The sequence below is a fragment of the Camelus bactrianus genome, chromosome 6 (genome assembly GCF_048773025.1).
Source record: "Camelus bactrianus isolate YW-2024 breed Bactrian camel chromosome 6, ASM4877302v1, whole genome shotgun sequence".
NCBI classification, from domain to species: domain Eukaryota; kingdom Metazoa; phylum Chordata; class Mammalia; order Artiodactyla; family Camelidae; genus Camelus; species Camelus bactrianus.
This window is the reverse complement of record NC_133544.1, coordinates 41,300,441-41,327,667: the sequence shown is the minus strand read 5'-3', so window position 1 is coordinate 41,327,667 and position 27,227 is coordinate 41,300,441. Positions and strand designations below refer to the sequence as shown.

General features: G+C 40.6%; 1 protein-coding gene across 7 annotated transcripts in view; it reads right to left on the bottom strand.

The window, feature by feature from the left end:
* Positions 1–10,956: 10,956 nt before the first annotated feature.
* The window catches only part of FERMT2 (FERM domain containing kindlin 2), a 72,201-nt gene continuing 55,930 nt past the window's right edge, over positions 10,957–27,227 (bottom strand). For 3 of the 7 annotated variants that reach the window (XM_074365516.1, XM_074365515.1, XM_074365518.1), the window contains 9 exons: positions 26,717–26,766; positions 25,401–25,525; positions 20,382–20,488; positions 20,038–20,259; positions 17,998–18,021; positions 17,463–17,483; positions 16,729–16,853; positions 13,214–13,355; positions 10,957–12,224 (listed from right to left, as the gene is read on the bottom strand). In XM_074365516.1, coding sequence (XP_074221617.1) covers positions 12,051–12,224; positions 13,214–13,355; positions 16,729–16,853; positions 17,463–17,483; positions 17,998–18,021; positions 20,038–20,259; positions 20,382–20,488; positions 25,401–25,525; positions 26,717–26,766 — 990 coding nt within the window. In that variant the 3' untranslated portion in view covers positions 10,957–12,050. The remainder of the gene's footprint in view (positions 12,225–13,213; positions 13,356–16,728; positions 16,854–17,462; positions 17,484–17,997; positions 18,022–20,037; positions 20,260–20,381; positions 20,489–25,400; positions 25,526–26,716; positions 26,767–27,227) is intronic. The other 4 variants (XM_074365517.1, XM_074365520.1, XM_074365519.1 and 1 more) reach the window with 2 other exon arrangements.

The following is a 27,227-nucleotide window of genomic DNA, read 5'->3' as shown; positions in this document are numbered from 1 at the left end:
AGCTTTGTAATGTAGAAATTGACAAGATAATTATAAAATCTATATGGACATGCAGAGGACCTAGACTTGCCAAAACAATCTTTAAGAAGAAGAAAGCTAGAGGACTTCAGTTACCTGAATGAAGATTTACAGTATCAAGCCACAATCATCAAAACAGTGTGGCTCTGGCAGAAGAGAGAAAAAGTACAGAAGAGAAAAATAAGGACAGAACAGAAAGTCCAGAAATAGATCCTCACTTATGTAGCCAGTTGATGTTTGTCAAAAGGACAAGGGTAACTCAATGGGGAAACAGTAGTGTTTTCAACAAAGGGTTCAGGAATAACTGGGCAACCACGTGTGGGAAAATGAATCCCAACTGATACCTCACATCAGATACAAAGCTTAATCGAAGATGGATTCTAGACCTAGTGTGGAAGCGAAACTGTAAAGCTTTAGAAAGAGAACACAGGAGGCTACCTCCACGGAGGGGGTGCAGGCAGCTCTTTTTCAGATGGGACTCAGAAAGCAATAACCGTAAAAGAAAAAAAGTGTAAGTTAGATTTCTTCAAAATTAAATATTTCTGTTTAAGACTTACAGTTATAGAGAACAGACTCGTGGTTACCAGGGGATAAAGGGGGAAGGAAAGGATAAATTGGGAGTTCGAACTTTGTACCTCTTGGGGAGTGATGGAAATGTTAGCTGTCTTAATTGTGGTGGTGGTTTCATGGGTGTATACATCTATCAGAATTCACCAAATTGTACACCTGAAATATGTGTAGTTTACTATACAGAAATTATACCACAATAAAGTTGCTTTTCAAAATATTTCTGTTTATTAGAAACACTTTTAAGAAAATAAATAAGCAATCCATGGCCTGGAAGAAGACGGTAGCAAATGCATAATCTAATAAATAATCCAGAGTATATAAAGAACTCCACAGCTCAGTAACAAAGACAACCCACTTTTAAAAAGATGGACAGTAATCTTAAACCCACACCTCACAAAGGAAGATGTGTGAACAGTCAGCAAGCACACAGAATGACGCTCATCATTAGTCATCAGAGAAATGCAGATTAAAACCACAGTAAACTAGTACCACACACCTGTTAGAACGGCTAAAAGTAAAAAGATTAACAACATCAAATGTTGGTGAGCTATAAGCAACACTGCCAGTGGAAATACATAAAAGAGTATATCCACTTTGGAAAAGTTTCACATAAAAATCAAACATACACCTGTCCTTTGACTTGGAAATCTCACTCCAGAGAAACGAAACACACATTCACAAAAAGGCTTGTACAGGAATGTTCACAGTAGCTTGATTCATAACAGCTAGAGAAGGAAACATCCCATCTGTGCCTCAGTAGGAGAACAGGTTGACAAATTGGGGTGCATTCACCTGGAGAATGGACTACTGATACATTCACCAATGCTGGATAAACCTCATAAACACGGGGAGCAAAGGAAGCCAGACACAAGAGGACATGCTGTGTGATTCCATTTAGAGAAACTCGAGAGAGGCAAAACTAAGGTGGGAGGGGAAAAAAAAACTGGTTCCATCTGGGGGTAGGAAAGGATGACTGGGAGGGGACATGGAGGCCCTTCTGGAAAGATGGGAATGTTCTAAATCACAGGAGGGGCATGGATTACAGGTGTGTGTCCATTTGTCAGATTATACTGCTGAGATTTGTGCATGTTGGTGTAGGTATGTTTTACCTCAAAAAAACTGCAAAAAAAATAATAGAACAAGGAGTAGGAAGAGGTAAAGATCATGCAAGAATGGCAGGCTATTGGTAATTATTAAATTTGTGTGACCAGTACATGCCGGTTCATCATACTGTTTTCTTTATGTATGTTTGAATTTTTCCATAATAAAAAGTTTTAAAGTGTCTATAAAATTTAAAACGTGAATTGATTGGATGGATCATGGGTTGCTCTGGCTACTGTATTTTTCTGGGTAATATTCAATTATCCACATTAATGGAGCAGCACAGTGGTTGAAGATTAAAAGCCTTGAAACCATTTATTAACTCCATGGCTTTGAGAAAACTTCTTGATTTCTCCATAGTTCAGGTCTGTCACAGGGCTTTGTGAGGTTTAAATGAGATGAAATACGTGTAAAGTGCTTTGCCAAGTTCTTGCTCAATAAATGTTATTTCTTATTATTAGCAGAGGGGAAAATGTGACAAAGATCACTTTAAAAATGTATTCTTATTTGGCTTTGCAAAAACCCTGTTCTGTTTAATTTGAGTGTGACTGTCTCTGGTGTTTGGGGAATTGACCTTATAGGATCCCACCGGGGAAGGTTTGGCTGAGAAGAAATTAGAGGAGGGCTCTTGCCCTTGTAGTGAACTTGGAAATGAACACTTAAACTTTATTTCCATGAGATTGTCTTCACATTCCTAACATAAAACAGTAACGCAGACAATCCCGAAATCTTTTTCTTGTTTGTTTGCTTTTTGAATTTGAACTTATTTTCGCTTTTCTGCGAACACCTGTCTCTGGGATGTTTTGCTTGGGCTAGTATTTAAATTGGCTCTGTTTTCTAACTTCAAAACAGCTAGTGGTAGGGAGAGGAGGCTCAGATTTTTGGACCTAAAAATAGCAAAATAAATAATCCCCAGCTGGCTCACAAAAACACAAGTGTATAACCATATTCATTCTCAGGCCTGGAGTGTAGTTCCCTCTGAGTCTCTTTCCTTAGCAGCATCCACCTCCAGGAGCGTGGCCTGCTGCTTCTATGGCTGGGGAGACAGTAAATACGGATCTTGTGGGGACGCAGAAAGGGCTGTCAGGGAGGGGCTCTCCAAGGTTCACTAGTGTCGAGGCAACCCTGTCGGATGAGAAGGGCTCCGCTGGTCTCTTTCTTGCTTTACACAGTGTTGGCTTTTGATGTCAGTTTTCTCTGGAAGACCTAAATGGAATTTGCCGGGAAGAGCTGGCTTTGAAGCCTAGTTTGCGGTGACAGTCTTTCCAGATCCCGTCACAGAAGTTTCTCTGAGCACCACGACGTATGTTGTGGGAGAAAAGCAGGTTGAGGCCTGTCTGCTGGGTCTGCTGGGTCTGCTGGGGGCGCAGGTCTCCGCACATCATCTCGTGGAGGTTCCCACGCCCGCTCTGCTTCCCTGCCTCCCGCCGCGCTCTCGGCTCACACGCTTCTGTTTCCGCTGCCTCCCTCCCATCCTGAGATGCAAGGAGCTTCTTTTAAAACCGCAGTTGGCCTTCCCATGGGTCTCCGTGACATCTTAGTGTGTTATCCTCTTTTATCATGTTTTTATAAAACCTTGCTTGTTGTCACTGCTTTCTCCTCTTTGTTCCTCGGCTGCTTTTTAAAAACATGAGCATCTGTACTAATTGTTGCCGACGCTTCAGAGGAGTGTAGTGCTTTCCATGTTTCCTCAGGAGGATGTTGAATGGTTTGTCTCCCTCGCGGTCTGGTCCCCATTTGTGCTTCTGAAATAGTTGGCTCAGTTTGGCTTCATTTGAATAACTCATTCATTTGAATAATAAACACATACCACATTACTACAGATGATTTCTCTGAGTATTTTAATCAGTTTCCTTTTTAAAAAAAAAATCCCTCTTTTGGATTTTCACAAATATGAATTGAGCACCTACCACTTCCTCATGTTGGGACCGGGATTTTCTCACCGACCTGGAACCTTGCTTCCAACCCTCCTGCCTTCAGGGCCTCCCCTCTGGCTCCTGTCCTTGTCCTCAAGGCCCGGTGGTGGCCCCGAGGTCCAGCAGTGTCCCTGGCTGCCCTGGCCCGCAGCGTTCAACGTATCACCTCCATCGCTCGCTGGGGGGTTAGTCATAAACGCCCACGTGCATGGACCAAACCCTTGTACTGTCTTCCACAACTGTTAGTCTTTTTATCTCTGGGTCCTACATTGATTAGCATTGTATCTTCTTCCTTCTGAGTGCTCAGAATATTCCATTTATTAGGAAGGATAATAGCTCCTTCTCCATCTTCACCTTTAGGAACCCACTTTAGTCTTCAGATGACCAGTAGTTTCTTCCCTTTCTCAAAAGAAGAGTCAACCATGCAGCTTCACCTGCCTCCCTGAGGAATTCATCTGAATGTATTGCTCTCTTGGAACAAAATGAGCTGCCTGGCCTCCAGTGATCTGTGACCTCTTACTTAGAGACAGAACTCAATTAATTGTGTGCCAGTTAGTTATCACCCCCACCCTTAAATAGTTAGTTGCCTAACAGATTGCAAAAGACTGTGCCCAGGCTTTTATGGACACAGCTTCTGAGTGCAATTTCTCAAGAGTATAAATCAAGGGCGAGGTTTATAATCAAATCTCATAGGTTTAGAAATCATTTTTGCTTCGAAATCAACATAATTTGATCTCAGGCAGTTCTGGAGACTAGAGGAAACATTTTTAATTCCCGCTGTTTGCCTAAAAACAAAAATCAAAACAACAAAAACTCTCTAAAAGTTCTACATTCCACAGACTTGTCTTAACCAGTGAAGATGAAAGAAAACATCTGTCCAGTCCCCTCTTTAAGATCTTCATAGGAGGAATTCTGGACATGTGAAGGGAGTCAAGGTCACAGTGTGGCCTCCATCGACAGCGCGGCCGGGTCTGGACAGGGCGTTGCAGGGAACTCAGTTCCGGCTTCCTGCTAAGGATAAGTAGAAGGCATTTACTCTTCATTATGTGGTTGCTTTCAACAAAATTTATGAGAAAGCAAAAGGAAGTTTCTAAACTACTGCCAGATGGCAAGTACTTGGAACACTGAAATGACACTAAAACCCAATCAGAAAGAAACATAACCTATTTAGGACAAAGCATTAGGGCCTCTTTTGAAACTGAAGCATTTCCAAACCTTCCTTGAGGACATATAGGCTGATTGTACAAAGTGATTTCTTGAGTATAACGTTTAGAAATAAAAGTTGAACCCAAGGGGAGGACATAGCCTCAAAACCGTCTCCTGTTTGCTTTGCTCTTGTCTTTGCTCTTGTTAAGTAAGTTTCTCCCCTGTTGAAGCTACTTTGAAGCTTCCTTTTCCCCATCTTTGGTACAGATTAACTGGTATCGTCCCTCCCTGGTACAAATGATGGCTTTTCAGTAGACTCGTATCAGAAAACTTTGTATGTATCTAGTTCAGTCCAGATACTGTATGTCTTCTTCTGTCTCACTGAAGCCATGTGGAGCTAGTATCACTGATTATTTTTTAAAAGCCTTCTATAATCACTCCTTACTCTGGTACTTTCTGTGTGAACAGGGACATTTTTAAAACACAAATCAAAATAGATTCTAGGCATTTTCAGGATTGCCCTGCTCTGTAGCAGTGGTTTTTGTCTGTCGTTCCTATCCGGTTGACTTCATGTTCATACATTTATAAAGCACTTTGAAATCATGAAAGCCTACTTTCTTGAGAATCAACATTTTGTTCAGAATTCCTGTCTGAGAAAGTCAGCACCTGAATACTAAGGTGGGCAGCAAGAGACGGTGTCAGGTGAGTACCTGACTCCTCTGCTGTGACCTGGATGGTTTACTAATATTTGGGTTGACATCTTCACAACTGCTTATGAGTAACAGTCCTATGATTTGTACACTGACCAGAGCCTTGAGCTTAGTGTTGATTTTCTGATTGAGCTGATAGATCCGTTCTCCTCTTGTCCAGTCCCTCTTGTGACACTTCCTGCACGTTCTCAGAATAATGGTGCTGCTTGTGAGCATGAAACCGAGCAAAGCCAGCCGGACCTCAGGGAGACTGAACCCCTGACCCTGGGCTCACTAGCTCCGTTCTTAAACCAGGGCAGCCAAACGGTCAGCCAATTAGTAATTCACTTGGCAGCAGGGGTGAGACTCGTGTGCTGATCTAGTCCAGGCCCAGGAAAGTCTATCAGGAGAATGGAGTGGCAACTGTCAGGGACAGGACTCACTTCCATTTCTGATGTTAAACAACCGTGCGCGTTTTTAAACTTGAGCCATGCTGTGTGTTCTGCAGCTAGATTTGTGATTCAACATTAGGTTGAGGATCCTCCATGTTGTTTTGTGTGTTGGAATTTTTTCACTGCTATTTTGATTCCATTTTGCAACTATAATTTATCCATTTACCATGGACATTTGATTTCCAGTTTTTTGCTGTTATGAATAGTTCTGCTGTGCATATTCGAGTGCACGTCTCCTGGTCTGCAGGTGCAAGTTTCTCCAGGTTCTCCACGTGCGTACCAGGAGTGGGACTGCAGCTTGTAGGATACGTCTTTAGTTTTACTAGATGACGCCCGAGTGTGCAGTGCTCTGTTCTAATTTATACTCCCGCCAACAAGGATTCCAGTGGTCCCACATCCTGGCCAATACTGGACATTGTCAGGCTTTGAAAGTTTTACCAACGTGGTACACGTGAAACTATGTTTCAGTTGTGTTTAAAATTTGGTTTCTTCCCCATTTTCTAGAATACTAGTACAGTCGGACAGATTTTTGTGGATTTACTGGCCATTCAGCTTTCCTCTTTTGTCAAGTCCTCATCCCAGTGTTCTGTCCATTTTCTGTTGGCTTCATCAGTGAGCATGTGTTTTTACAGTCTAGATGGTGGTCCTCTGTGAATTATGTGCTGCAAATACCTCCTCCCAGCTGGATTTGCCTTTTCACTCTTTCCAGTATCTTTATAGTTCTCATCTTAATGTTTAATGGTTTGTATTTGTGTTCTGTTAATACACAGAATCTCTCCTCAATATCATATAAATGCTCTCTTATGGTATCTTTTACAAGTTTAATTCTTTCCCATTCCATATTTAAGTATTCAATCCACTTGGAAGTGGATTTGGACTACTGCGCACATAGATGAGGTTAGTGGGCCAAATTCCTTCTGTAAAGATAGCCACCAGCACCGTTCGGCGGGAGGTCCTTGTGCAACGGATCTGCAAGGCTGGCTCTCAGAAATCAAGTTTCCATACGTGGGCATGTTTGCTTCTGGAGTCTATTTGGGATCTGTGGTTATTGTATTCATCCCTGCATCAGTGCTACAGTTCAGTCTAGTGTCTCATGACTTCTCGCCATCTGGCAAGGCCAGCAGCCTCACCCGTTGCTCTTTAAGAGTGTCTTAGCCATTCTTGGCCCTTTGTGCTCCTAGAGTAGGAAAAAATACTGTTTTCTAAATGTTCCTTCTAAGAGCTGACTGAACTTGTAATTAGGCAAGGAACAAACAAGGTTTAGATGTTCTGATCAGTAAACCTGAGAATAAATAAATGTGTTTACTTGAATTTTACTTAGTCATAAAAATTAAGTTCATGAAATTTAGATTTGAGATGAGAATTTATGCTCAGAAAAAGTGGGTTTTTTTATTTACAGTATCTATAACCCATATTAATACGGACATGTTAAATCTGGTTGGTTGGTTGTGCTGTTTTTATCGCAAATTTAATTAACATTGAACTTGGACCACTTCCCTGAGCAGTAATATACATAATGCCTGGCCAGTGAAGCCACATGAGACTGTAATTAGATCTCACGAAATAATGGTCTCAGATTATTTTAAGTGCTTGTAATTTTTAGTAATATGCAGGCCCATGCAGATACCAAAAGGGAAACTCAACCTGGGGGGAGCGTGTGTGCTGATAACTGTTTACTAAGGGAATAAATAGAGAAATTTAATGTATACATTCTGCCTGGGAAACTTAGTATTGTTTATTAAATACAGCAGAGAAAGCAAGAGAGGAATCAGCACGGAGGGAAATAAGGTCACCAGATAGGTTTTTCTGTTGTTTTTTTTGTTTGTTTTTGCCACTCTGCTTCCTGTTCTGGGTGGCTCTGCAGTCCACTGGGGGAGATACATTCCTCTTACCCAGATTGATGATTTCCCATTTCCTGTCACTCTCCCTCCCCCTCTCCTGTTCTTGAGCTGTCAAACCAAAGCAGTTCAGACAGATAGAGACACAGCTAATTTGTTGAGGAGCACAGAGCTTTCAGTATACAACTTCTCCCTGATACTACTGTGTAGAGATGACAGGAGTGTTCCTCACAGAGTGAGAACTGGACCAGCTTCTTACTACTACTGTGCCGTGTCTATTAGGCCTACCCCGGAGAGCTCATCCTTGTCTTTCTTTGCAACGACAGAGCTACAAAAACAGGGAGTGACTACAGAAGCCACGAAAATGTTTTAGGGGAGTGGCAGGATTTGTTGGAACCAGTTTTTGCATTTTTAGACTAAAGCAGAGCGTCGACGGCAGCTGTGCAGGGTTTATGTGTGTAGGAGAGGCTGTCAGACAGTAGCAGTGATGATAGTTTGTCGCAAGGAGATGGGTTTCAGAAAGCCCTATTCTTATTTTCTGAATTATCTAAGTGGTGAAGACGTTACCATGTTTTGATTGATAGTCTAAAAACAGCAGCAGCCCTTGTCACACTTAATTACCGGGGGTAGAAATAATTATGAAAGGCATATAGGATAGGGGTGCATTCCAGAGGATCAATAAAGTTTTAGGTTAAAAAAAAAAAAACCTAACATTTTACTAAAAAAAATGACTATATTCAATGTAGTTCCAGTGTCGGGTATTTAAACGTTTTACTTAACTATGTGGTATTTTTTCCAGATAAATTAAGGGTCAGAAACCCAGGTTGGTCTGATCCTACCACATCACTAGCTGATAACCAATTAGAAGCACCATAAGAATACTTCTTTAACATTAAAAAAAAAAAAAAAAGAACTAAACTATGGTATACAGAATGGAAAAAAGCAGTCTGCTACACCGTTACTTTTTGGCCTGTGTAACAGGTTGGGTCCAGCAAATGGCTTTCCTTCTGCAAAGTTCATGTTTCTGGGGTGACCGATGTGTTAATTAACCACATGGTGAGACTTCTTTCATAGTGGATACCCACATCACTTCACAATGTACATTTTACATATCTTACAGTCTTGTCAGCTATACCTCTGTAATGCCAGGGGAAAAATAAGTTTACGTCTCTAGATTCCTGGGTTTTGAAGTCCAAGGCTGTATAAAAAATAATTTGTACCAAATAAACATTACTGAGTATTACATCAGGGGCTTCCAGCAGGTCTCTAATCTGCTGGCCTAAGAGAAGGAGTAGGTAGGGAGCTTGGTGGGTCTCCTGTCCTATGGCTTCATGTCCACAAGGCGCTGAAACTGGAAACCATGTCCCTGGAGGCCTGGCCAGTGTTTTTTTGTGGACTGATGTCATCTCTGTAGAGGGACCACTACCGACAGGGGCCCCAGGATTCACGAAGGCTTTGTTTTTACCACCACTGGACAAGGAGCTGGAACCTGGGTTCCACTTCTAGCTCTGCCATGGCACTTATCAGCTGTAGCCATGTGGCTCCAAACAGGTCACTTGGCCTCTCAGAGCTTCATCTGTAAAATGAAGAGGTTGGATTGCACGAATTTTCAGAATAGAGAGAATGCATGGGAAAGCGCTTAGCATGCCTCTTGATTCATAGTTGGTGTGCAAAACACATGTTTCCTCCATATTAAACTATGCTGAGGCTGAAAAATCCCAAGTTGTACTAATTTCTTGATTTCCAAAATAACCATCATTATATTAAATAAACAAACGTGTTAACTGATCCTAGCTAGAAACCATGAGGCTCAGACCCAGTCTTCAAGGAAGTAATCACTTATTAGGGGCAATAGGATATACTCAATCCTGGTAAGGATGACTGGTCTTAAGTTCCACAAAGGACCAGATTCAATGGCAGATCAGAGGAGTAAGAGAAAAATTTTGGCTACAAGGAAACGTGGACATATTCATGGATGAAAGAACACCCGAGCTCTTTCGAAAATTTCTAAAATGCTAGAAAGATGACATGTGGACAGGTGGAGGCTAGAAGTTTTGGGGATGAAGACATCCCAGGTCTGGGAAATGACATGCAGATGGGCCAGCAAAGTGAGCCTGGAGAATGGGAGCTGCCCAGGGTGAGTGGAACATGCAGAAGGCTGTTGGGAGATGATGAAAAATGTGAGCCAGGAAACAGCCCGTGGAAGCCCTCTAAGCTTTTACGCTGCAGGCAACCAGGAGTGATTACAGGTGACACAGCAGGTGCTGGGCTGGGCTAAATTAATCTCGAAACCACTGGGAGGGCAGTAGGGCAAACCAGAGGCGGGGAAATTGGCACAGAGGTTATTCTCCCTTGTGGGGAGGCCGTGGGACCGTTAAGGACTCGGGTATGCCATGGACTGAATATATTTCCGGGCTTTTAAAAAGCAAGTGACTGTAAGTTGGTGACCTGTGCTTAGGATGAGAAAAAGGAACATATCATTAGAAATGTTTTTAATGGGAAGAAGCTCTTAAATTTTAGAGCGAGACCTGTTATGACCTGGCCTGAGAATACAAAGAAAAGCCATGGAGAATGTGATCTGAACTCTGCGTTAAGAGGTTGGGGCATCGTGGCAGGCAGCTGAGAAAGACCCTGGGCTGCAGGAGGGAAACAGCAGCAGCCTGGCCTGGTTAGATGCAGGGGGTAGAGGAGAAAGTCCAGAACTGCAGTTTTGAGTCTAAATGATGCTATGATAGCAGTAACAATAGGGAGTAAAGTCATACAAGATGTAGGGTTTTTATCTTTTTATTTTTTTGGTTGGTAGGAGGTAATTCGTTTTTTAAAATTTATTTTAGTGGAGGTACTGAGGATTGAAGCCAGGACCACGTGCATGCTAGGCATGTGCTCTACCACTGGGGTAGTTCTCTCCCTGCTAAATGTTTTTGTTTAAACTGAGTCATTTTGCTATTTAAAACCAGTCCTACCCAAGTCAACAATGTCTGTTCATCTTTCATATTTCTAACATGTAAATATTTTACAGTTCATTCTTAAGTGGGAAAAATGAGGGGTTCTCAATTTAAGTGGAAGAATCCATAGTGGAGATTAACTATGTCTATCCGCTGACACGCCAGAATACTAAGCAAGCTGTTCTCTCAAGCTGTAGGTAGAGCACTCCCAAAAGGCAGAAGTTCACTTCTACAAAGTTAATGCCATGCAAACAGTAAAAACAAGAAGTACAGAAGGAACATTAAATAAAAGATTTTGCTTTTATTTAAAATAAAATGCATTTATACAGTCTTTAAACCATGGATTATTGGACAATACTGGTAATCCACCCCTCCCTGGCACCCTTTTGGGCTACGTGAGCTAGGAATTTGCTGACTAGCACCAATGCAGATTGTAACAGCGCAACAGACTCAAAGATGGCCAGTCCAGGCATTAGAGTTAAGGGCATTGTGGCAAATCATGACTACAACCAAGTCATTCTTAATTTAGCAGATATTAAAACTGCACATCAATTATATTTTAAAAAGCATATAATTAATGCACAGATGCTACATCTAAGCCATTTGCTAGTTGTGAGTAGTTTTTAAAAAACTGTACAATTTTATAAAATTTGTGTTTGTACATTAGTTACACAAAATGCATACTTCATAAACCTTTACTTCATATTGTAATGCAAAAGTTGCATATTTTAGGCAGACAGTGAATATGCTGGTGAATACTAAAGTGTTGTAATACAATATGGTGTAAAAATAAAAACACAAGACAATATACATACATGCTTATTCAAAGACAAAAACCAAGCATAACAACTAATAGCATTTTCCTTCAAGATCAAACGACAACATTATTAAATACCAGGCAGCTTTTGCAGGCCTGATTTATTGTGGGGTCGGGGGGACAGATGACAAATGGCTACCAGAAGGATATCTTAAAAATACGAGGTCAAATTAAACATACATTAAAATACATGCATTAAACATGATAAATAGACTTCATATAGTTAAGCCCTGGGTAGCTTTAAAGTAGATGGCTTGCATTTCTTACAGTTTGGCTAGCTTGCATCAGTGATGTTTTGTTCCTGACTTGCCCACTACTTTGGTTTTCAACTCATGGCCCCAAGGAACACGTGCCACATTCAAGTCCATATACTGTTTCATGATAGCAGATTAATAGTCATAGTTGTTAGTGCACATAGTAACTGGTTTGGTAAGGCAAAAAATTTTTCATGATAAAATAATTTCAAGCTTAACTTTATTAAGCAGCATATAACAAACAACAGCTTTTAAAGTTAAATAACTGTTATGGCCGTGGAGTTTCATCATACAGCACTTCTGTTCACACCCAACCACTGGTAAGTTTGTAGAACATCTCCTCATCTAAACTCTCATTTTGGTCTTTTGCACGTGTTGAGAGAAATATGTAGCCGCCGATGAATTCATGAACCACTTTGCAATCTACTTCAGTGCAAATGAAGGACAACCGTACTTCATCCGCAAACTCGACAGTGACCTGGAACAAAGACAGAACTCAGTCCCAGCAACACTCCAGATGGTGGGTCCAAGTGAGGCTGTTCTATTTCAGGCCTGTCCTTATCGCAAAATGAGATTCTCAGATATTTTTTTCATCTTAAACTAATAATGCCTTCAAGTCCAAAAGACTAAAGTGTACTAGCCCTTCCCCCACTCCTTTTCAGTTTTCATGTTCTGAAAAGGAAGACTGAATGCAAGGGGCTTAGGTCATTAAGTTCCCAAATGGTCTCTGGTGATTCAATTAATGAGAACGTCTCTCTTCAAGTCCTGGGAGAAAACCTACTTCCTGTGTTATATTTAACATTTGCTTTAGATATTTAACCTTTAGGTATCATGTTTGAATATTTCAGAAATACAAGATTCTATGAAGTAATCGAAATTAATACAACAAATCCAATGACCGTAAAACAAATGACTTACTAGTAAAAGACTGGTAGTCATGTACTCCGAGGCTAGGGGTAGCACGACACATAGATGGGCCAGGCTTCAGAGCCCTAAGTATCCGGGTTTGAATCTTGATTCTGTTACTAAGTGTGTGGTCGTGGACAATGACGGCCCTCAGTCCTCTCAATTTTCATGTCCTCATTTGTAAAGCAGGGATAATCCGTCTACCTTACAGGGCTGAAGTGAGGTTCAGAAATAGGGAACAAATGTAAAGCACCTAGTATCATGCCTGGCACAGAGTGGGCATCAATGAAGAGTAGCTGCTCTCTGTGAGTGAAAGGACTTACCCGCTACAGGACAATGTAATAGAAAGGCAAGAGAATAATGTATTATGTTCTTAGAATTCAGTAACTAGGCTAGTTAAGAAACGGGCAAGTTTAAGTGGCAAATGAATAGAAATAACTGTTTTATACTCTAAGAGGTAATGGTACAAATAATCTTCAGAATTTATAAGCCTTTTTCTTCCTAATTCATTCATTTTTAGCAGAAGGACTATATATGTGTTCAAGTAGCATCAGAGCTTACCATTTTTATTTCCCAGTTTACATTCCACTGTTTCATGTTACTGAAACGCCATGTTTTAATTGCATCTCCTGTGCTGGCATCCATCCTAATCAGTCTGTTGTATGCGATTCCAATGAGTTCTTCTTTTTTGCCCCCTTGGAACCTACAACATTAAAAACATACATAAATGTTTTAAAACACATTGGGGGTGGAGGGGACATGGTGGTCTGTTTTTCTGCAAGATATGTGCTCTTTTTAAAAAAAAATATTTAGTAGACTTTATTCTTTTAGAACAGTTTCAGGTTCACAACAGAACTGAGCAGAAAATACAGAGTTTGCACATAGCCCTCCCCACCCACACATGTATACTCCCTCAACATCCCTCATCAGTGTGGCATATTTGGTACAATTGGTGAACCAACATGGGCCTGTTATTATCAACCAAAGTCCATAGTTCATATTCGGGTTCACTCTTGATATTGTACGTTCTATGGGCTTTGACAAATGTGTAATGACATGTAGCCACTATAGTATCATACAGAATAATTTCATTGCCCTAAAAATCCTTTATGCTCCATCTGTTCACTCCTCCCTCCCTCCCTCTCCCCAACCCCCCTGGAAACCATGATCTTTTTATTATTTCTGTAGCTGCGCCTTTTCCAGAATGTCATTTGGTTGGAATCGTACAGTTTGTAGCCTTTTCAGACTGGCTTCTTTCATTTAGTAATATGTCTTTTAAGTTTCTTCTATGGCTTTCATGGCTTGATGGTTTTTTTTTTTTACTGCACATGTATTTTTTAATTTACATGTATGTACTGTTCATTGTTTCTAAGAACGTTTAGCTCTAGTTTTTAAACTTATAGTTATCAAAGGAATAAAGCCAACCACAAAATAAGAATTAACTCAAAAAGATATACCCTGCTATTAACAGCAACGTTATTTATAATTGCCAAGACATGGAATCATCCCAAGTGCACATCAACAGCTGAATAGACAATGAAGATACAGCACATGCTTGTGTGTATATATATACGTATGTGTGTGTGTAATGGAATACAAATCACCCATAAAAAAGGACATTTTGCCATTTGTGGCCCTTCACTTTTCTTTCACTTCAAAAACCAGAATTTTGTAACTGGCAGACACATTTCCATTACATCAAAAACAACAAAATACCTAGAAATAAATAACCGAGGAGGTTACCTATACTCTGAAAACCGGAATGACACAAAGAAATAGAAGGATTTCTTGTGCTCTTGGATTGGAAGAATCAACACTATCAAAATGGCCACACTACCCAAAGCAACCCACAGAGCCAACGTAACCCCCATCAAAATACTCACGACATTCCTCACAGAACTAGAACAATTCCAAAATTTGGAAGGAAACACGAAAGACCCCCAACAGCCAAAGCAATCTTTCTGTAGGTCTTTTTTTTTTCTCTTTTCATGGTTTGATGACTAGAGAAGGTCCTTTAACATTTGTTGTAAAGCTGGTTTGGTGGTGCTGAAATCTTTCAGCTTTTGTTTACCTGTGAAGCTTCTGATTTCTCCATCAAGTATGAACGAGAGCCTTGCTGGATAGAGTATTCTTAGTTGTAAGTTTCCCCCTTGCATCACTTAAAATATATCACGCCCCTCCCTTCTGGCCTGTAGAGTTTCTGCTGAAAAATCAGCTGATAACCTTATGGCAGTTCCCTTGCATGTTATTCGTTGCTTTCCTCTTGCTAATTTAATTTTCTCCTTATCCTTAATTGCTGTCAATTTGATGACTATGTGCCTTGGTGTGTTCCTCTTTGGGTTGATTCTGTGTGGTACTCTCTGTGCTTCCAGGACTTGGGTGACTGTTTCCTTTCCCAAGTTGGGGAAGTTTTTAGTTATTCTCTCTCCCAAAATTTTCTCAGGTCCTTTCTCTCTCTCTTCTCCTTCTGGGACCCGTATAATGTCCCAGAATATGAGCGCTTCATGTTGTCCCAGAGTTCTCTTAAACTGTCCTCATTCCTTTTTATTCTTTTTTCTGTTCTGAAGTAGTGATTTCCACTAATCTGTCTTCTAGCTCACTGATCCGTTCTTCTGCCTCATTTAGTCTATTCCTGGTTCCTTCTAGTGTGTTGTTCAGTTCAGTGATTTTATTCTTCAACTGTTCAGGTATTCTTTATATTTTCCAACTCTTTGCTAAAAACTTCACTCTGTGCATCTATACTCCTCTTGAGTTCTCTGAACACCTTGGCCATCATTACTTTAAACTCTTTCTCAGATAAGTTACCCATCTCCTCATCACTTACTTCTTCTTCTGGGATTTTATCTTGTGCCTTGGCCTGGGGGATATTCCTTTGCCCCGCCTCATACTGTCTGTCTGTCTGTCTATGTGTTTGCGGATTCCTTCCAAGGACTTTGGGATTATTGTTTTCTTATTTCTAGCGTCTGCCCCTGGTGGATGAGGCTGGACTAGAGGCTTATGCGGGGTTCCTGGCAGGAGGAGCCGGTGCCTGCCCACTGCTGGGTGAAGCTTGGTCCTGGACCTCTGGTGGGTAGGGCTGTGTCCAGAGGCCTTTGTGGGTTAGGAGGTCTGCTGATGGGTGGGGCTGTGTTCTCAGACTTTATGTTGTTTGGCCCGAGGCTTCCCTACAGGCTGTTGGGTGGGGCTCGGTCTTGATGCTAATGATCCAAGCAAGATGTCAGCCTCCAGGAAAGCTCATGTAGGCGAATACTCCGGGAATGTCTGCACCAGCTTTTATGTCCCCTGGGTGAGCCGCAGCCGTCCCCCACGGCCCCAGGAGACCCTCCAAATCCAGCAGGCAGGTCTGGCCCAGGTTCCTGTGAAATCACTGCCTCTGCCTTGGACCTGGTGCACGTGGTGCATGCTTCTGAAGTGAATGGAGTCTCCGTTTCCTCCAGGCCCGTGAGGCTTCTGGAGCCAAGCCCCCTGACCTTCAAAACCAGATGTCCTGGGGTCTCCTTCTCTTCCCAATGCCGGGACCCAAGCTGGGGAGCCTGACGTGGGGCTTAGAGCTCTCACTCCTGTGGGAGGGCCTCTGCGACTTAACAAATCTTCAGCTTGTGGGTCGCCCACGGGGGTGGGGGGTTTGGGGCCCAATTATATCGCGAGCACGCCCCTCCTACCGTCCTGCTGTGGTTCCCTCTTTATGTTTTCAGTTGCAGAAGATCTTTATTGCTAGGTTCCAGTTTTTTTCGACGGTTGTTTAGCATTCAGTTGTGGTTTCCTTGTAATCATGAGGAGAGGCAAGCTCATGCTCCTACCACTCTGCCATCTTGACCTCTAACTTAAGATATGTGCTTTTTAATTCTAAAAAAAAGTGCTGTTCTTACGTGAGTAAAAATAAATGCAATCATTTTAAGTTTTTCATGAAAAAATTATATGTATAGGAAATACATTCCCACATTTTAAAAATTTAATATATAAGAGGCTCATGGGTCTCAGTAGGTAGATGTTTAATTTCTAATTACATGAAGTAGATTAAGCAAAAATAAGCACAGGTTAAGGTTTACATACAGGGGCTTAGCAGAACCACTGACCTTGCAATGAAGTGTGTGATGCCGAATTCTGGTAATGACTGCCAAGCTTGAATAAATCTCATCTTAGCTTCAATTAGACTCATCTGAGCTACATTCTGATGGGCCTCCAAGATTCTTGCTGTTATCTGAATGTGATTAAACATCATTTTTACCGTTAGATATTATTCTTTCATGGCAGAATCAAAAGATTAAAAAATTGAATTACATGCCCCCCACCTCAAAATTATGTATTGTAAGAGTTGGAATTAGAAAATATCTGAAGCTATGTGGAAATTTTAGTAAAATAATGACTTTTCAAAATAAACCTCAACATGTATTTTTAGTTTCTATGTCAAGAAACAGTAAGTACTATTAAGAGTACATAACTGCCATTCTTGAGACATATTCCAAGTACACACATGTATGATACTGCTTTATAAAACCACATGTTCTAAGCCTCATGTATATGATGAGTCTTAAATTCAGCAACAAGATATATGATCAGAATGAGTACCTGGAAGACAAGTTTCTAACAGGAATATATTTTAGCAGCTTTAAAGTACTTGAAATCACAGTATTTTAAAAATTTTTCTGAAGAAATCATTAGAAAAGTTAATTTTTAATTTAAATTACACTCACTTTTGGAGTGACTGCTCTACCCAGGAGCAGAAGGAAATTAACCCATGAAGGGAGACTGGCTAGGGCTTTAAATATTTTTCTTTCTTTTTTCTTTTTGGTAAATATGGAGAACTTACCAAATCTCTTATATAGCCTGGCTGTAGATGGCAATGCGAAGAAAAGAAAAAGGAAGCAGAAAGAAAAAAAGGCAATCAGAAAAAATGGCAATGAAGCAAAGAAAAAGCTGTGGTAACCTGCAAACCAAATTCCAGCCAAAAACCATGCAAAAAAATTACTTTAGGTGGAAACCAAGCAAAGTAAATGCAAGCATGAAAATGAGAAAGCAGTGATTATTTTCCATTTAGAATACTCAGAAACACTCCATATTATTTTAGATTGTTAAGTGTTACTAAAATTAAGGGTAGAAGTTTGTAGGGAGAAAACAGAAAGAGCAAATAACCTTTTCCCCCTCCTATACCAGTTCTTACTGGTTAGGGTGAAGCTAATTATTTTAGTAGCAAAATAAAAATTAATATCTGAAAGCCTTTAAGGTCTCATATTGAGTCAGATAATATGATCCATGCACCGCTTTTCAGAAATAAGTTGAAGGCATAAAATAAGTGCAGTGACCATACTGTTTATTTATACAAGAAAAGCAAACCCCTCAATTACCATCTGTTTTTTGCATCCTTTTTCCTGGAAGGGAAAATAAAAATATGCCATACACTACACTAGAAGTGGTGGCTATAAACATACCAGTCCATTTCAACTTGGATTAACATGGATAAGATGTAGAACAATTCTTTTCTTTAACGTGAAAATCCAGGTTGGGAGTCATATTTACATAAAAATATCCATAGCAAGTTTAATTAACTCAATAGTTTTGAGGAATTAAAGTAGATTAAATATAACAAAGGCTATATTGATGGACCCCAAAGACTTTATGCCCTGGTAGGGCTGATGACCCCAAGGCCTGACTGGATTATGTAGTTTAATAATTACTGAGCACTGTGACCGGTGATAGCACAGCACCTGACCCACAAGAGCAACCAAACTCCTGCCTACTGGCACTCACGAGGTGTCAGAGCAGTACTCAGTCTCTACCTTCTAGCAGCAACCTCAAAGTCAGTTAGGGAAAGGAGAATTAAAAAAGAATGTGCATTTGATAAGATGCCAGCGTGGAAGACAGACTAGAAAGATCCTTGCCCTTGGACCACACACCTACTGCCATCCTGCCAGTTAAAGACAGTCACACATTCTTTGTCCTCAACAGAATTTTCAGCTGACTAGTCAAGAACCCAGGGATAGAAAACTATCTTTTTAAAGTGGAAACTATCACTTTAAAGGCTTCTGTGAAAAAATTCAATACCTGTCTGACAGCTAAACCAACATTTGGCAGTCTTCATAATTATACTTTAAATCTTTTTTTCCTGATACCTGATAGTGAAATGATAAGATCGCTAAGATAGGGAACTATTCCTTGCCTTTGAAGGCAAATGAATCCACTTGTAGAAACAAGTCTCTTTACAAATAATTTTTAAATGAAATACCTAAGAATAAAAAAATTAGTACTTGATTCACTTTCTCTTTTTAACTTACACTCTACATTCCACAAAGCTCCCCAGGGCAGCATTTCCTCCATTCCTTACTACTCCCACATCGTATGACTGCTGGATAAACAATTTCCCTGTAGCTAACACAGCCTCTTAAAGACACAACTTAAAGACAAGTATCTGGTGATTAAAACTTCTGAGCATTTCTAGCTCAGTGATTTCAGACCCATATGATAAACATTCTATTTAAAGTTAAGTAGTAATAAATGTTCTGGGTATATCATTGGGCCTTTTCGAGTATGTTTCAAAAATACCCCTTAACAGAGATAAAAATGAAACTAGGTAAAAATGAAATATTTATAAAAATGAAATATTTATTTTAAAGGTCTTCTTTACCCCTCTCCCAAACCAAACGCCTTTTCCTTTTATGGCATGATGCTGGGTGTAGAGAATACTGGGGGCTATCCCAAGTGAAACTCCCCTGCAAAGAACCTTGTATGTTATACTGAAGAGCTGTTTTCCTAAATAGCAATCCTTTTATGGTATTAATTTCCAGGAAAGGAATTCTCAACAGAGTGAGCAAAAGCAGTGAATTTCAATGAAAATTTACCAAACTTTGTCACGTTACACAAATCTTGCTTAGGTTTTGACTGTAAATGTTAAGGAAAGACTATGTTAAAATGTGGACTATTCCTACCCTTGTAAAGTTTATTTCCAAAGTTGGAAAAGTCAGTTTTGACAGCAAGAAGAGTCATCACAGATTTGACTGGGAAATGCTGGCTGTGCTTTACATCAGACTTACTTTATATTATGAATAAGACTGTATGAATTAAGGAGCACAAAGCAGTAAGACCATGTTCAATTCCCTGAAAGAACATCCTGTTAGCAGAGTGATTTCCTCAGGCTGTTTAGGATACATGTGCACCTAACTATTCCACCAAATTATCTGTCCTATTAAGATAACAAAACTTTTTTAAAATGACCAGTTTAACTGCCTGAAGGCTATTTATTTCCTATTTTGTATTTTAACCAACTGATACGAAATTAAGACTACCAATTAAGACTAAAACGTTTTAAGAAGAGAAACTGAAGTATATACAGAAAATTGCAAAACAAACCTTAGCAGAAAACAGTAGATGAAGTAAAACGAATCACGTACCTGCTTGTTCTTGTACTTTTTTAGATAGCGAGGGGACACCAAACATTCAGGGTTTATATCAGTTGTGATCTGCTCTGGTATTAACTGAGGATCTGGATTTAAATGCTGCATCTTCAGAAAGGAAAGAATATTTTGAACTTCCAAGTTATAAGAACTGTCCGCCATGGTCTTGCCTTTGGAGGCCAATCTGCAGGCTGCCATCCAATGTGCATACTGTTTTTCCTGTTGCAAAGAAATGTTGAAGTCTGAAATGATGGGTCCTTTGAGTATAAAGTATAAGAATGAATGGTTAACTCACTAGGGACCAACGAAAATTGAGGTTTACTTTTAATGAGAAAACTTACATTGTCACAACGAAGCCAGATTTCATTCATGCCCTCTGCAACTGGAATGAGGAGTTTAATGTTAAATTTCTGGCCTGAAATGTTCACATCTGGGGTAACTTCACACCCTGTAATAAAAAATTATTAAAATGGTCAAATTTACTCTTAAGAAATCCCAAGCCAATATACGCAGCCCTCATTGTATGGCATCTTAACATGTTGAATTTGCTGTCATGGAATCTATTAATCAGGAAACAAATTCTTTATGCTAAGTAATTTTCTTTGGAGTGGTGCAAAGAATCAGAGCTAATATACAAGAGACAAAACTGCACAGAGTTTTTGGTTTTCACAATTCATAAAACCTGGCTGAGAAGAGAAGGAAAGAGTCTATTAAAAGGATATTTTACCAAAAACACTTGCACTCCAACCCACTAGTTTTATATGTTTTGTTTTAATATCATTCAGTTCTTTGAATCTTAAGTTATTTGGGATTTTTGTCTTAAGTTTCTAAATGTACAGGGATTTTTAAGTATCTTTCTGTAATTAAACTCTAACTTGTGTTTTCGTTAGAATAAACGACTTTTATGATATCCTTAAAAAAAGGGTACATGATGGGGGATTAGCCAATTGGAGCTAGAGTCCTACACGAGGGCCTCCTCAGGACTCTGCTGCTCCCCCCTCCTACTGGTGTGGAAGGGAGGAGCCTGCCGGCACAGGGGGAGGGAAGCCCAGTCTCTCCTGAGTCTGCTGGATGCTCCCGGGCCCAGGCCTCCCTCCACAGTTCCAGAGTGCTGCAATACTTAAGTGAACCCTCCAATTCAGATGGTGACCATCTGAACAGAAATGGTTTCTTAAAGTCATTTCTTTGTAGATATGACTCAATTCATAAATTAACTTGTATGCACAATATTTTAGGAGTTCATCTGGTATAGAAGGTAACATAAACTTTATATACTTGGGAAGTCAGTATGACAGTAACTAGCATTCAGAATTTCACTTTACTGGCAAGTCTTCCAGAATACATACATTTATAGACCAAAAAAAAATGCAATTCTGTTAACCAGTTGCTGGTAGCTTTGCAGGAGAGAACATAGATTTACTGAATGTATACCCAGTTAGACAATGGGGCAAAGGTCAACATAAGTAAGTAGTGACCAGTAGAATACAGTGGAGAAGAGCCCTGCACTCAGACAGATTTGGGTTCTAGACTGTTCTCGACCCCTTATTATGTCAAATTTATTTATGCCCAAATTTCCTGACCTGGCCCTTGACACTTGGAATCCTCTGTGTTTACAGACATTCTCAACAATGTTTATTTCAAATCTTCTCAGGCCTCCTATGGCACTCACTCCCATGGTACAACCTCACCTGTAGTTCTTCCAATAACACGAAAGTCATCAATCAGTAGTGAGGTCCCCCGACTTCCTGCCACCATAGCAGATAAAGCTAGCTGCCCTCACTTCCACACCGTGGAAGCAGTGTCCCTCCTAAGGCTCTCCTACCCGAGTGGGCTTAGTTTTCTACCACCCATCAGGAACCTTGCTCCATCACAGAGATCCTCCCCTTCCACCTCCCTTCCCTTTCTACTGTGACGTCTCCATCAGCATTTAACTTCCAGTCTCTCTCATCTTAAGTCATAAAAGGCCTCTCTCCTCCAGTTTAAACCTATCTCTTCTGTTACTGCCCTCTTTCCTCCTTCCCTGTCACAGATAAGGTTCATCAAAAAGCTATCTTTGTTTCCTGTTTACTTCTCAATGACTGTACTTTGGCTCCCATACTCAAAACCTCACTGAAATCTGCTGAATCCGTTCTTAATCAAGGCCACTAATCATCTCCATGTGGCTAAATCCTATGGAGGCTTTGTTACTATGTTTGTTACTTTTCTGTAGCGTTTAACACTATTGACTATCCTTTTTAAAACAACTTTTATCTTAAGTTCCATCATACCTCATTGCCATGGTCTTCCTATGCATTTTTATTGTTGTTCTTTGTTCCCCCTCCAAGTTCCTTTTCCTCTAATCTGCCCTATCCCTTAACCGTGGGTGTCCTGCAGGGTTCTGTTCTTAGCCTTTTCACATTGTAAACAGCTATTCCAATGGCTACGTTTACCATTAATACTAGCTGCTACCACATCAGTACCTGGAGCATGAATCTCTCCAAACAAGATATCCCACAGTCACCTCAAATTTTTAAAACCCCAATTAAATTAAACTCATCTTTCTCCCCAAAGTCAGCTCTTCTATATCCTCAATCTCAATATGGCCCTACCCACCCAACTCCACAGGCCAGAATCAAGTCCCTCCCCTAGCCTCTCCCAAGTCAATCATCATGTCTGTGATTGAACTTCCTCAGTATCTACTGAAGTTGCACCCTCCACCTGAATTGATAAACTCAATTTGCATCACTTATCACTGCTCTAAAATTACTCAATACTGTAGCCAGTATAAATATGATGGATCCTATCATTTTCATGTTAATAATCTTTCAGTGTCACTTCATTGCTGCCAGTTTAAAAAACAATCTCCTTAACATTTTTATCCTCTAATTCCTGCTAGTTTCTTCTGCTGTTAGCTCTCATGTTAACAGGAATCTGATTCAGCAGCTATGAAGGAAGTATTCATCCTCCCCTTTCAGCTCCACATTCCAGCAGCACAAGTCCCCCTGTGGTTGCCGATCATTTTCTCCAGCCTCCTTTACCCACTTCTCCTTCCTTCCACGGGTCACAATGTTCTCTTTTGGATCCGATCTTAACTCTATTTTCCTCATGAAGTCTCCTAATTTTCTCCACCGTCACTGAAGGCTAAGTGATACAGCACCCTCACCTCTTTGCTCCTCTGACCTATTACGTACTTTTAAAGTACTATTTATTGCCCGACTTGCAGTTGTTTATTTCCTGACCTGCTCTAAACATGAGGGATGCAACTATTACCTGTTCATCTGCTGAAATGCACTTTGCATTTTAGGTATCTTAGGGGACTTAGACAGCATCTAGTCCAACACTCTCATTACTCAGAGGAAGACAGTTAAGTCCAGACAGGCTGTTTTCCCAAAGTCACAGGGCTTGTTTAGTGGCAGAGCAGAATCTGGGCCATCTGATTCTTAGGCTAGTGTTACCTTCACCAGTGTGTAGGAAAAGTGCTCCTCTGGGAGGACTTGGGAGAACTGGGATTAGGGCACCTTGTAATAAGCTGTGCTCCACACCAGGACTTGACTTCTCAGTCATACAGGGAAAAGAACAAGGATATAACAGGGACAGAGAAAACTGGGGCCAAAGACAGATTAAGTCTCTAAATCAAGGGCATATAATCTGAGCTGTCCTGGGCAGCTTAGAAGGGAAGTAAGAGGAGAGCTGCCATGGATTCTGAAAGTAAAAATGGTAGAGCCCCAAAAGTTAGACTCATGACTCAGAAGGGGAGGCAGTGAGTCTGACTAAAAGTTTTAGGAAAATTACAGATGTTAAGCACATAGGCATAGCAATCTTCTACCCAGGTAAGAGGTTTTCTGTTTTTCTTAAAATGTGCACAACTATAAAGCAATAGTTTGGATGACTACTGGGCAGAACAGAGACAGGGTAGAAACTTGGACATTTGGTTGAAATATACTAAAAATACTCTAATGTACAATATACTAAGAAAAATTAAGACTGCAGATGTAGAGATGTAACTTCAGAGCCTGGAAGTGCCAACTCACCAACTCTTTTCTCAACTGCCTCTCCATCCCCTTAACTCAGTTGGGAATTCAAGTCTCACAAGAATGCATCTGATGGGAATCTAAATTTCACTGGAAATGAGTCTGGAAAATGTATTTTAGTCTCTGAGCTTGTGCTGTGAGGGAAGGCACAGAAAAAGGAGTGTGGAACAGTGAGGAGCCAATCAACTGCATCCTCCACCAAGCAGGTTGGGTGCCACGGGTGCAGTGAGTGCTGCGTGAGCCTGTGGGAGAGCAGTTCTCAGGGGCACAGCTTTCTGGATGAAGTGGTATCTAAACTGTGTGCGAGCCAGGCAGTTTAAAATAGTATCACCGCAAGTGAGAGGCTCACCGGCAACCTACAAGCCGAGCTGAAGACTGTGCAGAGAACCACAGAAAGAGGCAGCAGGACGGCCCCAGCTGCAGAAGAGCCAGACCAACCTGGAGAGGGAGTTCTCCTACGACCCGAGCCAGGGCACCCAGCACCTGCAAGTGCTGCGGGAGCAGCGCGAAGAGCCCACGGAAGTCGCTAACGCTGAAATGGCACTGCAGTGCCAAAGACCTGAACGGAAAAATAAAGACCAGAGCCAGTAGCTCTAAGGCCTCGGCCAGGCTCAGTCCGGGCCACAGGAAGCAAGCCTGCCACAGCTGCCACAAGGGCGAGGAAACATGTCCAGCAACGTGTGCCTGAAACACCAGCCCCTGTTCTGAGACAGCTTTGGTTTGAAGAGACAAGAGGAAACCAGTGATATTCAGGTTGTCAGCTAAAAGCCTCAGAGGAGTATCCTGGGGCTGCCCCAGGGTCCAGGACGAGAGCAATGTTGATGACATAAATGTGCAGGGAAGAGGTGGTGGAAAGGGTAGGAACACGGCCAAACCCTGCGGGTGCCAGCCAACCTGCTGGTGAGCCAGGAAACCAAGAGACGAGGACTTGAGACAGAACAGCTTGTCACCAGTGAAGGTGAGGAAGAGGAGTGGGATGCTGATGATAAAGGGAGAAAGCAGCAGAAACTGGGAGATGACGACTACAGCACAGACGAAAATGAGGCAGAATCTGAAACAGACAAGCAGGTGGTTCCTGCAGAATGAGGACAACCTCAATGTCCTAATGGTAAAGAACAGAAAAGAAACACCATAAATTGGATAAAAGTAGAATCACATGCTTCAACTGAGGACTGTACAGAGATTACAACCAAATATTCATGTGAAATTGAATACTAAACATAAAAAAGTACCTAAAGGAGTAAACAAAGTATTAAAAAAAAAACTTTCCCCCCAGCAAAATGAAGTTTGTGGAATATTAGCTAATAGATATTCCACCATCAATACTGGTCATTCCAAGGCTCTCCTCACCTCTTAGGTTCATCTGATGAGCTGGTGTGCCACTGGATTCTTCTTTGCTCTTATAGCAAGAGATAGATGTGTCTTTAAAGGTGCACCAGTATTGCTTGTAACCTTTTAGAGTCAGCTTCTTTGGCCTATGTGTCAAATAGAATGAGGAGAAAAAAAACACCTTGAAGTCACTTTATCAATGCTGTGTTTTAGCAGCCAAGTTTCACAGTGTTAAGTCTGAGAGGCCAAGTTTTACATATGCTGAATTCAGTTCCCTACTGGCCAGTGTGTTATATTCAATGTTGCTGTTACTGGATTTGCCCCTTCTTTCTCCGTCAATCTTACAGTGAGTGGGCCAATAAAGACAGAGGGCCAACATTCCAGCACTTCTGTCCGTTGTAGCCGTCTCTATCACTAGCAGGTCACATGGAAAGGACAGGAAAATAAAGGTAATGTAAACATCAATGTCAAAAGTAAATGTCAGTAGTTGGAAGGACACCAGGTTCGTGGTGTCTGCAGGGGAACCTCTGGAGCCTCTCTAAACAAGCACATTTACCTGGGAAGACTGAAGTGAGGGAAGTACTTATCTTTCAGGGATATATTCCAGTGGTGACTTTAACTTGCCACTCCAGTGTCAAACATGAAGAAGAGCAGTCATGAGGAAGAGGATAAGCAAGGTACAGGTAGATGAAAAAGGTGTGTAAAGGGAGAACAAAGTGGAGGTAGGGAGCGGCACGTGAAATCGTGCCATTAGCTCAGAAATGTTACACATATGGGGCTGTAATGTTTAGCCAGAGTAAATGGTTTATTCCATAATGACTTTATGTTTTACATTCCATATCACCTCTTTTCCCCTTTCTGCCTTAATGCCTAGGTCTCTTGAGTCTGTGGAATATGACTAGACTGTTTAACTGTCTAGATAAAATACACTAGAACCTTGTTATAAAATGTCCCATGAACCAATGTATACAATTCAGTAGATTCTGGGGCTCTGAACAAAGAAATAACCACGACAATAGCAGTTCACTGGGTCCTGCTTTCCCCCAGAGGGGATGCTTTATACTGACATGCCACTGTACATTTCAGAACCTACGTGAAGCAATCCATCTAGGTTACACAATCCCCCCGGGTTAAGAAAATGTTCATCAGATAAAACAACTTAATGAGTAATGCAACTTTAACTTGGTAAAGATGGTTATTTTCCCTCATTATACTTTAGTGTTCATCTAACTGGTAAATGCTTTTATCAGTCACTTACAGTAAATTTCAAAAATGTGAACATGACTATAATATTGACATTTATTAATATTTGGAATCCCTCCCCTTTTTGTACTTACTTGAAAACTTTAATATAGTCAGCAAGTTCAGGAATGGAAGTGATGTCACCCTAAGAAAACAATAAAAAAAGAAAAAGACAAATGATTTAAATTTGAAACTCTAATATTTAGTATCTGATATCAAGAAATCATTCAATAAACAAGCAAAATAACATACAATATAGATTTATAAAGATTTTAAAGGTACAATCATATTATATGGCCATATAGAACAATGGCATTTTCAAACGGCATAAAAAGGTATTAAAAATTTGATCAAAATTGCAACTTATACAACCCACAATATATGGTTAATTCTAGTATAGCTAAAACTGTAGCTGCATCTGGAAATTTTGTAAATCATAACAACCCTGAGATAAATGTTTCTTCTGCAATAACCAATTCCTAAGCATTTAAAAATTCTCCTGAGATCTATTTTTATTTCTTTCTTTTAAATAATATTTCAAATTTGGAGATCACTAAATGGCTTTTACCGTGACTTGAGATGAACCCTTCCTCTGCTTGTAAGAGA